The sequence below is a fragment of the Gobius niger genome, assembly GCF_951799975.1.
Source record: "Gobius niger genome assembly, chromosome: 7".
Taxonomy (NCBI): domain Eukaryota; kingdom Metazoa; phylum Chordata; class Actinopteri; order Gobiiformes; family Gobiidae; genus Gobius; species Gobius niger.
Genome location: NC_136858.1, coordinates 20,093,485 through 20,104,869, shown reverse-complemented (window position 1 = coordinate 20,104,869; position 11,385 = coordinate 20,093,485). Strand labels below are relative to the sequence as shown.

At 41.7% G+C, this 11,385-nt stretch overlaps 1 protein-coding gene across 1 annotated transcript in view; it reads right to left on the bottom strand.

Annotated features, from left to right (window-relative positions):
• Positions 1 to 1,291: 1,291 nt before the first annotated feature.
• The window catches only part of arid5b (AT-rich interaction domain 5B), a 63,904-nt gene continuing 53,810 nt past the window's right edge, over positions 1,292 to 11,385 (bottom strand). Inside the window, exons 9-10 of the mRNA XM_079559525.1 lie at positions 3,894 to 4,104; positions 1,292 to 3,783 (exon numbers count right to left, since the gene is read on the bottom strand). Coding sequence (XP_079415651.1) covers positions 1,900 to 3,783; positions 3,894 to 4,104 — 2,095 coding nt within the window. The 3' untranslated portion in view covers positions 1,292 to 1,899. The remainder of the gene's footprint in view (positions 3,784 to 3,893; positions 4,105 to 11,385) is intronic.

Genomic DNA, 11,385 nt, shown 5'->3' with positions numbered 1-11,385 from the left:
TAAAACTTCATTCACAGTGCATTTAGCTCAGAAAATACAGTGAAGTAAAACACAAGTTTAGGGAGCTTGGGCTGCCGATGCACTGCTAAAGAATGCGAGAGGAGTTGTTATAGATAGTAAAATATTTTAATTAAATATACAGGAAGTCATATCATACAAAATGTCTTTATTTTTTGTCTTGCTTGCCAGCTGGATGATTGGTAAACTGTATCAAAACACTTTAAGGATGCACATTGATGAAAACAACATAAAAAAGTGAAACAACAAAAGAATCTCCTAGTTTTTAAATTGTAGTGTTAATATCTAACATAACCACTGGTGACCTTGAAACAGCAAACAAGGACAGCTAGATTGTGTAACCGACTTTTATATTGTTTATATACTATTTACAGATTATTACCGTTAATATGATAACAGCCACACACTTTATCTACAGTGCTATGTACAAATCAAAATAAGACAAGAGGAGGATTGCCATTTGATCCCGTATGAGTGATTTCTATACAGTGGGGCTTGCCCGCAATCCTGTCAGCTTCACTTACACACAGCAATTTACAGTACTTAGAGGAAATGAATGTGTGAGTGTGTTTTTTCATCAGTAAAACTATCACACAGATGGACATGTTCACTGCGTTTTTCGACTATCCTGGATTGCAGTTCTAGTGGTTGTAAAAGCCAGAGCAGGTGTTCCCTTCTACCCGGGGCTGTAGCATTTAAATTATGGTACCTTTTTCTCTGCGCTAAAACATATGTTCAGTGTTCAAGCCCAGCAGTTGAAAATCTCCACCTTTGTTAAAATACTAACAACTTGAACATTGTTCTTATTGTGACAATTTAAAGAATCATTCTAAACAATCTATTAAAGCAAACATTGAAATAATGTTGTAATACAGTATAATAGTGAGTGATTGAGGCGCAGCATTTTTATCAAAGTGACGGAAATATTTGGCCTACCCTGCTACAGAATTAATAGTCAATAGTAACGCTAATTCTAATCCAAGACTGCGAAAGGCACAGATATTGTATTTGCAAAGCAATAATATCCTAAGTGACAACATTCCTATAAAGTTATACAGAGTCCTTTCAGCGTGTGAGAGAAGTCTGTTCACTAAAACAAAGCTTTTCAAGCTCAGGAATAAACGATGAAATGCTGATGTCTTGTGGTGAGCATTCAACAGCATGTTGCTGTATCATCATGCTGGTCCTGCGGACTAAACACTGCTACAATCTACTCATCACAAGGGCTTAAGGACTTTTCTTCAGGGTCTAAAATTAAATAAAAGAATTGATTAATTTTTCTGACAATCAAACGTTCTAGATTAGTCAATAAGACATGTACTTGTGTTGGATGTACTGTACGTAATAATAAGACTAAACCTGAACAATGACGAGGTCATGTCACGCAGCACCAGTTGAGCAAGTCTTATCTTATACAGTTCAAGTGGAGCACTGCAGTGTCGACAGCGTCAGCGAGGAAATGTAAACATGCACAACACCACTGGCTTCAGTGTAATAATGCACTCATTATGGTGATGATAGTGATCGCAGCTTTGCTTTATCAAAGACTTCATTTACATCATTTTAGTGTTTTCAGCAACAAAGATTAGCCCTCAGATGCAGTAAACAATGGCTTTACTCTGTTGCCCTTCACTTTTTTAACAATTGTCCAGAGCAACAGACCTGACTCACAATGAGAGAGCACTAAATGTTAGTGGGCTTATAAACATACAAGAGCATTGTGCAAATAAGAATACAACACAAAGATACAGTAAGTGGTGACAAAAATACAGAGCAGTGCAAAGTATAACTAATTGCAAAATACACAGGACTTTTCAGTCTGACCAATGGTTCCTCAATTGATAATGTCAGTGTTTTAGCATGATGTGACGGGGGTGTGATTCACAGTCTGGTGCTGGGATGTACTGAGGACAGCTGTGGGGGCGGGAGCGTGGACAGGGGGTAGAGGTGGTGCAGTAGGTCTCCATACAGGGCTGCTCCACCTGGGTGTCTGTAGAAGTGATGTGCGCTGGGACTGGCCGCCAGCAGCTGCCTGTGTAACATCATGGAGTGAAAGGCTAATGGCGGGACGAGGGGTGACACTGCTGATTGGCTCTTGAGGTATTGTAGGCCCGGGTACTGCTGTAGGTCCTGTGCACTGGCAGATACCAGGCTGCCGGGAGCATACAGGCCGGAGTACAGAGCGTGTGGAGGAGGGTATGCGGTTGTGAGGTGCCCTTCTGGGATGTGAGTGTTGAGGTGAACTGCATGCCCTGGTTCAGCCGCTTTGAGCTCCTCTGGGTCACTGCGGCGAGATGTGCCCGTGGGATGGATGGGAGTCACTACTCGCACCTTCCTCTCTGGCGCATCCTCGTGTTCAGCTTCTGCTACACTCCTCTTACTGGGTCTGTTTGGACTGGATTCAGACGAGGTCTTTGGACTAGGGAATGTTTGTTGTGTTTCTGAAGTCTGTTTAGAGGGCGAGATGGTCAAAGGAGAAACTTTACAAGCCTTGGGGTGTGACTCCAAACTCTGGTGCATGATGGGATATGACAAACCACAGAATGAAGACTTGGAGATAGAAGACACCCTTTGTTTGGACATGCTAAAGTCCCTGGGCTCATCGTCCACCTCTCTGCTGTCCTGACTTCGGTCACTATAGTGGCTCCTATAGGCCAGGCCCTCTTGTTCGATACAAACATACCCCTGCCCCCCCTCCAGCTCCCGGCCATAGTGCTCCCCGCGTTCTCCATTGGTGAAGCCTGAGATCCGCTCCTGGCTCAGGCAGGTCTCTGTTTGTCGGTACAGGCTGTTGAGGTGAGGGGATGAGTAACAGTCCGGTGTGTAGCCTCTCGGATGACCTGTTGAACTCGGTTGGACTAACTTCTCCTTGTCACCTTCATCCTGGCTGTGCGCCCGCGGCAGATAAGGCTGCCACGGTGCACTCACTTGGGACTGAAGGTGGCGTCCAGTCCGGCTGTAGGCCTCAGACATCTCCGTGGAGCTGCCTCTGTCTGACTGGCTGCCTGTGGTCTGCTGTGTTTTACTGCTCTGAGCGTGCTGGATGACAGAGGGCCTGAATATAGGCAGTCCCTCAGAGATGCTCTCTGAGCCCTGCCTCTGCCCTGAGTCCTCTTTTCTCTGTGTCTCTGTGTCTCTCTCAGAGAGGGTTGAATAAGAAGAGGGGATTGCAGATAATGGAGGCTGAAGAGTAAAGGAGAAAGTGCTGGACTCACACACCTGGGACAGGAGCTTCTTTTTGGCCAATGGAGACATGACCCCATGACTGGCTTTATACGCAGCAGATTCCTTCTTTATGACACCGTAGTCCTCCTCTGAACTGCTGTCTGCAGACTGCCTATCCAGCTGCTTACACATTGGCAGAACTTTCCCCACTCTCCCCCCATGGCTTTCTAAAGTGTCCTTTACTCTCGAGACAGTCTCAGGGAGGGCGATATGTCCTACTGGTTTGTGGTGGTCCCAGCGGTGAGACAGGTAGGGATTTTTGTGAATAAAATGTCCTTCTGCTTGCTGTTCAGACGTTAGTTTGGCTTGCAGGGCCTCACTGATTTGTCTCCACTCAGGAGGAGGACAGGGCACTGTGAGGAGGGGTCGCCCGGAAGGATGGCTCCTGTAGTCCGACTCTTTGGGACAGAGCAGAGAGGACTGTTCCGCCGATAGAGTCTCCTCCTTCAGGGTCAGGTGCAGCTCTTCCTCTTCTATCACAATGGGCTCATCCTGGTTTATCATGGAGTGAGCATGTACCTCATCTTTTGTCTTCAAGTCCTGCAGAGAAATCATCCCATCAATAATTCATTTACTGTAATATGTATTTGTAAATAAAATGCTTTATGCTTTAAAACATTTTCAAGAAATGTCAAACATGTGTGACTGACCTGTGATTGTTCTAGGCCTTGAGCAGCGTCTCCTCTCTCTTTCTTGCAGATCTGTTTAGGATTGTTGGAGTTTTTGGGTTTCTTGGCCCCGAGTCCTTTGGTTTTGGCTCCTGAAGTCTTCTCCTGTTCACCTTCTAGCTTCCTGGGTTTGGTCAGTGGGAGGGGCTTGTCCTGTTCGCCTTTAATGTGCCTCTCGTATGGAAGGAGGAGCCTGCGTCACAGATAGCATACAAAAATGAGTCATGTCTTTACACAGACAGACATATATTCAACAGCATGCTACTATCAGTTCAATCGTCTTCTTACAATATCCGTACAGAACACACATCATACTTGATTCAAGAACAAAATGCGCACAATGCTCAGTGAAATGAGAAGAGAAAAGAGCAAAGCATGGCCACAGGCTGCTGTTTAAATACCTGGCACGCTTTAACAAACCTAGTGTAATTAAAGTGTGGAAGGGAAAGTCCACACTAGGGCCTCGGGTTTGTGTATGGGAATAAGAGAATGAGAAAGAAAAAGACATTTGGTTATAATTTAACCTTGAGTGGAAATGTGTGTTTTTGCCTAAAAATGAGGCAAATGCTGGGGGGAAAAAATTATCAAATTGGTTCAAGGAGTGTCAACGTATACATTTGCAATCTGCCAAAGCAATAATTTAGTCTTGCTCTTTATAAATTGTAGCAATAATATCCACTGTAGTACACACCCATTTTGTCCATGTGCCTGGAACAAAAGTTAGGATTTAATTAAATCTACAATACATGACAAGGAACACTGTGTAAAAAGTAACACGAAACTCATTCTGACTTGTGTTATTCCCCCTCTAAACTGTTCCCAAGTCAGTTTTCTGTATCTGATGTCATAACTAATGGGAACACTCGGGTCTGGCTAATGTAACAATACCCATGGGTAAAATAATGACATGAAGAAAGCGGCGAGGGAAACTTTTCGACTTTTATTACACAGAAAAGTAGATGGAAATTGGCACCAAAGCAGACTCCAGACACCATGAACAAGTGAGAAACTTCAGTAAGCCCCTCTGAACATGTCTGTCAGTGTTTTACATTGAACGAGCCAGACAGAGACACAACTCCCTCAGTCTGAAGACAAAATAAGACTTTCTCATGTGATGAAAAGAAATAGTTGCACCGCTCCTTTTAAGGGACACAGCGCTAAAACAAACAATGAATCAAGCGCCATTTCGCCCACTCTTCAAACGGACAGGGAAAAACCATAGAGAGTTCAAGAGGCTCAGCGGGATTTTTGTTATTTCTGCTCTGAACAAAAGTGCTGGCAGGAAGAGCAGTGGAGCTACATTTCATACAGCTGGTCTGGCACAGGGCCCCAGGCCAAGAAAGGAAATGTACTATTTAATGTGACTTATTGGAAAGAAGACAGGCAAACGGGTTGTGAAAGAGGAGAACAGAAAACTATATTATGCCAATAAGGTATTGGTGAGTTGTTTAATACTGCAGTTCACTCTCTTTTGATGTTGACGTCACAAGAATAGTTTAAAGACTGCATGGGAAAATATCTAATTGTGATTTATTGACAACCAGGAGTACTGCTAAACTAATACAAGAATTTAGTTTTTCAGAAGACGTTTGTAGAGGTTTAAACTAAAAGGTTTTAACATAAAAATATTCTCAATATATATAAAATATATAACAGCGAAACAGATTTTTGTTGTATGCTAAATATATGAACAATTGTGATTGTGTTTGTCTTTACAGAAGATTTGGACTGAATTGGAGAATTCTATCTGATGATATTATCATTATCTATTATATTATATCTCGAAGTTTTTACTGAGAATGAATAATGCCAACCACAAATCACACCGCTGTAGAACGGGTCGTCTTGTGATTAGAGGATCGGCGGTTCAAATCCCACAGGTGCACACTGTTGTTGTGTCCTTGGGCAAGACACTTCATTGATTCAATTGTCTGACACTGGTGTATGAATGGGACTGGGAGACTGTGAATGGGTGACTGGTTCCTTGATGTAAAGTGCTTTGAGTGCCTAATGAAGGTAGAAAAGCGTAAAAAATGTGTGTGTGCAGTCAGAGAATACGTTAAATGTATGATATTTTTTGAATCATTTGTACAGTGGTATGCAAAGTTTGGACACCCAGTCTGATGGCAAAAGCCATTGGCAACTCATCACAGACACACTGCTGATCTTTCTCTTTTTGTCCTTTATAATTGTGAAAATAAAAATATTGAAAACCTGTCAGCACAATGACTACATACTGTATGGTTGCTGTGTTTCAGGGCTGTGCTCATGTGTTGATAATATGCTGTATGGAGCTGTGTTTTCATAACCAGAATGGCACAGAAACTTACAGTGAGCCGACTATCACTGCAATCTGTGGGAAAGAGATGGCTGCCTTGGCCTGGGTCAACTTTATGGAATGTCAATATGGGACAGAGGTGGGGAGGGGGCGTCTCTATAATCTAAGAGCGGATCTGGGAAATTACGGCTGCCTTAAATAGTTCCACATGGAAACAATGAGAACTTATTAGCCAGATAAAAGAGACAAAACCAATGCCTAGAAGCCTAATTTAATACAGATTGGTAATGTTTTCATTCATTTATTTTTATTTCTATAGATTATAAGGTCATTTTCAATGTTAAATCAATTAAAACAATGAGCGTACGATTACAAAAGAGCAGTCAGAATGAAATCACAGAGCTGTTTCAAGTGAGCCATATAACTCTGACAGCCTCATGTAATATTAAAAATCATAATACAAGAGCACTTATATAAGTAGTAATTTCCTGCAAGGAAGGGGCAGGTCCGAGCTTGGCAGCTGCAGCATGAACAGGCAGAGAGCCAAGTGTAGTGAGGCATTGGAGCCACTTGGGGGCGTGTTTTACTGTGAAATTCCAGGAAAGAATTTCATTAAGACCAGTTTATGAGGTCAGTAAATACTTAACTTCCTCTATGGCAATTTATCACTTGTTTGAGCAGAGCTTTTATTGTTAATAATATTCAATAAAAGAAAATCAAAATATGCACACCTGCACACAAGCATTAAAAGTGAATGAGTAATTTATTTTTCTCGGCATACCTTTAACATATCAACAAACCCTTTTAGGTTTTAGGCAGGAGTCTGCATAGACAAGTCTAAAAATAACAATCTGGCAAAACCAGTGTTGGTACTGACATTGAGCTACTCTCGTCTCAGTTTTTGTGACAGGAACAGGCAGCGTGTTAAACTCTAAGAAATGCCTAAGTCACCAAATCAGTGGAAAAAGCCTGGAGGCTATTCCATTGCCCATCGCTGCTAAAATTAATTTGAGCATGTGTTGCGTTAAGATCACGAGAGCAGTCCAACTGTAAATGAAACTTGAAAAGAGCTTGTGGGCAAACCCCTAGAGGTGATGAAAGAAAGTGATTTAACTTTTATGAGCAGCTAAGGAGAAAACAATAAAACACACAGGATGAAATATTCCTGAAATACCATCATCAAAACAGATAGAGAAAAATGCTAGCACATAAACATTAAGATGAACGGACATTGTAGCCAAATTGAATTCATGGCTCAAAGCCCTCTTTTGTCTCAAAGCCAAACCATTCGAGGTGACCCTCATTCATGCAGTTAAAGCAGGAGGGCAGCGCAGGAATGTATAAAAACTTAAGTCCTTTGTCAAGTCTGGAAATACCAGATTTAAAATGACCTCTACAGTTCCCTGGAGGTTTGCTCTCATTAGCTGCTCCTGCGGCAGCTCGCTCCAAGCATTCAGAATAGCAGGTGTGAGCCACCATAATCAGTGTGAACTGTTTAAAGTAAATGTGGCCTGCATAAAGACACACTTTAGTTGGTCATTTCTGGTAGTTTTGGCACATAATAAACACCATGTGTTCCCAATGATAAAATGCCATTAATATACTTGTGAGACTGAACTAGTTGTTAATCTCTGTAGGCTTGAATAGATTCCTATCCAGTCAATGCATGTCACGTGTCACTGCTGTAATTTATGATTCCCCGGTGTCTCTGGGAAAAACAAGACTCTGATTAAATTCAACACATAAAGGATCCATCCGACGATGTGATTTGTGTGATTATTGCAAAAAGGCTTTTATAAGGCATTTTCGTCACAGTTCACAATTTATCTATCTAGGATAAAATAGCTCTCTGCTATTTCTGTATAAAAACCTAAGGAAATTTGGCTGGATCCCGATTTTAGCTGACATCCTGTTTCCCTTTGGAGAGTCATGTATTGAACCATTTGGCTATGCTTGTGATGCAGACGACATGTTGAGACATTGTTTATAGCGGTAAGAATGCTGACTGACAAAATGATGTTCTCGTATTGCACACTGTCTGTACGTTGTGTTTGAAATTAAATGCTTTTACCTGTGCATTACACTCTGTCACTGTCTCTCTACTGATGCATTTCTATAAGAATAAAAGCAAGTGATATCTTCCTCGCAGCCTCCCATTGTAATTCAATGATACCATCAGCTTAAGAACAAGAGCGCAGAATAATTGAAACCAGTGTTTGAGCTGCACTGTGGAGCAGATATGCTAAAGTGTAATGCACCATATTTGATGTATCTGCAGTACAGCAAGGACAAAGCACAGAGATGCTGACTCGTGCAAAGATAGAGAGCATCACAGTTAAATAAAAAAAGTCTCTTCAGCCCTTTTCTGTTTCTAATTTTTACAGTGTGCACTAAAGGTTGTCTAATAATTGTGCATTTTCGTGTCTTGAGAGTGGCTTGAGTGAATATAGTGGAACATTGATGCTACAAGGAATGAATAAAGGCTGAATCAATAAAACATCTACTCAACTAAAATTGGAGCTGGCGCACAGCTGCCTTTTAAAGCAACATATCGCTGCGATTGGGCTGAATATTTCACATATGACTACAGGACGCTGTGTACACAGCGCTCAGCCAATATCTGAAGATGAAATGATTTAATTCCAAGCCCTTCATCTGCACTCTGAGCTATTGGACCAAAACCTCAGAGTTTTTAAATAGCAAATTATTCTAAATTGCTTTCTCTGTTGCCATGGAGACCCCCCTCCCGCCTCAATATCAACCCTGTTGTGCAATTACATTAGGCTGCCAAAGCATGGGGAGGTATTAAGGCTCTGTAACAGGCAGAAATGAACAGAGATAGTGAAATGTGATGTTTCTGTAACAAGAGATCACATAGGAAACCAGGAAGATTAAATATGTAGGAGCTGTTAAAAGGCGCTGACCTGTATAATGAAAGAAACAGCATGAAGTGCAGGGAGTGAGGGGGCGAGGGAGGAGGGAAGTACAGAGAAAATGGCACAGAAGCAAAAGGCAGTCTATTTCAAGGTTATTGATGCCATCTTTTTCATGACCTCATTTTTAATTCAGAGCGCCGGGCCCTGACAGCTAATCTCGGGAAACAGTTTAAATAAATATCATTAAAGCTACCCTATAGCAACAGCAGCGGAGGCAGCAGACCTGTTCCTACATTTTCAATTTGCAAATAAACGAACCACATACAGCAACTTAGAAGAGGACAATTAGGCGAAGTTATCTCCTGTTTAATTCTAGCCACGTAAGTGCATTACACCAGTGATTACTGCTTGTTACTGGACAGCATAAATATAGTGATTATGCCCCTGGCTCCCTCTTTCTAAATAGCATCACCAAGGAAACCATTTCATATGATTTTACCATTAGAGCCGTAAGAGGATAATGTGTATCATTTACAAAAGTCAATGCTTAAGATTTTTGTCAACTGTTATAACACAAGGAAAGCAAAGAATGACTCATTTCAAAATATCATTTCTTAAAATTGTTTAATAACCTCCCACTTTTTAACTACAAAGCTTTAATATACTTGTATTAGACTATTGTTGATTAAGTACATCCATCTGTCATTAATAGACAGACTGATACAACAATGTCATCTAATAACAAAAAGGTTTATAATGTTATCACTATCACTTTTAGTGTTATCCAAATCGCTGTATTGACACAACGCTTCTTGTACTTTTGCCTGTTGGGTCAGATCACAACTCATTTTTCAGCGAGAAGTGGGTTCCAATTTGCACACTGTACATTCTTGCTGTGAATTATATTTTTGTAGCACATTGACTAATGATTAAAGGGGGAAACAAAGACGCCTCCAGGGAACAAACACACACACTTGAGCGCGCCCACAAACAGCCTCATTCATCATGCAGGGAGAATGCTCCTGTTTGCTGAGTTAATACAATGAAGCTAATTGCCCTCTGAGAAGCCCAAACACCCAAGCTCAGCTAAAATGATTCCCCTGAATGGAAACTTGCTCAGCTGATCTCTGTATCCTTTGCACACACCTACACGCACGCATCTCTTGAACGCCGCTCTCTCTGTCAGCCTGATATTCACTGCGGTGTGTGGATATTATTGCTTTGTATTGATTCAGCATTATTTTCTCTCAGTGGCTGGAGAGAGAAAGGCCAACGCAGCAGCAGTCACACCTCAATGCTTCGTCCTACCTGGGCTGCATTTGCTATGACCCTGTTTATACCGAGTAAAGTGGTAAACAATGAAGAGCAGGAGTGTGTATTGGCGTATTGCAACATGAGGCATACAGGGTTCAGAAAGAATCTCCCTCAAATTATTTCAATTATTATGTAGGCATTTGATACTGAAAATTGTAATCTTTAATTATGTTATGGCCTCTGTTCAGAGAAAAATTGAATCAGTATCGCAGCTGTGATGGCGCACGACTACAATCAGACAGACAAAGCTAATAAATCCGTATTTGGAGAACAGATGCATTGCAGCCAGGTGTTGAAAGCTGGCTCTATTGTTAGAATATGAGACAAAAGATATAGGACTGTGTATCAGCTCCGCCTCTAAATGGTACATTTCCTTTTCTTGAGGGGAAAGAAGCACTGTAGAAACACGCAATGAACATTTAGAGCCACGTCTGCTCGCATGCAAAACAATAACTCATACATATACAGCTTGACAAATTTCCAGGGAAAAAGTCACGCTTGTCACTGCCGGCGCTTGCAAATGACTCCACGCAATCCTTACACAATATGACGCTTCCATTAAATCCACACGGTCTAACTTTACAGGCAGGTAGCTGAGGATGCAGGGAGGGTCAGGAGCCTGCAGCAGTGACCCGCTTTGTGAGCGGCTGGTTAGCGCATGTAGCAAAGATCGTATTTGGCGTTTGTTTAACCTTGGGAAAGTGTTTGTGTGTGCGGAGAGCGGCGTTGTAGCGTAGCCGCTCCCTAAGGAACACATCCATATGCTCGCTTGGGTTTTGTAATAGCATGCGAGTGATTATAGGGCAGCGCAAAGTACTGCAGTCTCCCACTGATTAAATGAATAAATTAAGCCGTTTCTACATTTTATCTTTTTATTTATGTTACAGGAGAGAGTAAAACTGTGAATTTACACTTAATAATTCAAGATGTTCTGTTATTTTGAGAGCGTCAAAGGCGAATTAAAGTGGCTTGTAATGCAGCATGTGTGAGGTTTACTGTATAATTG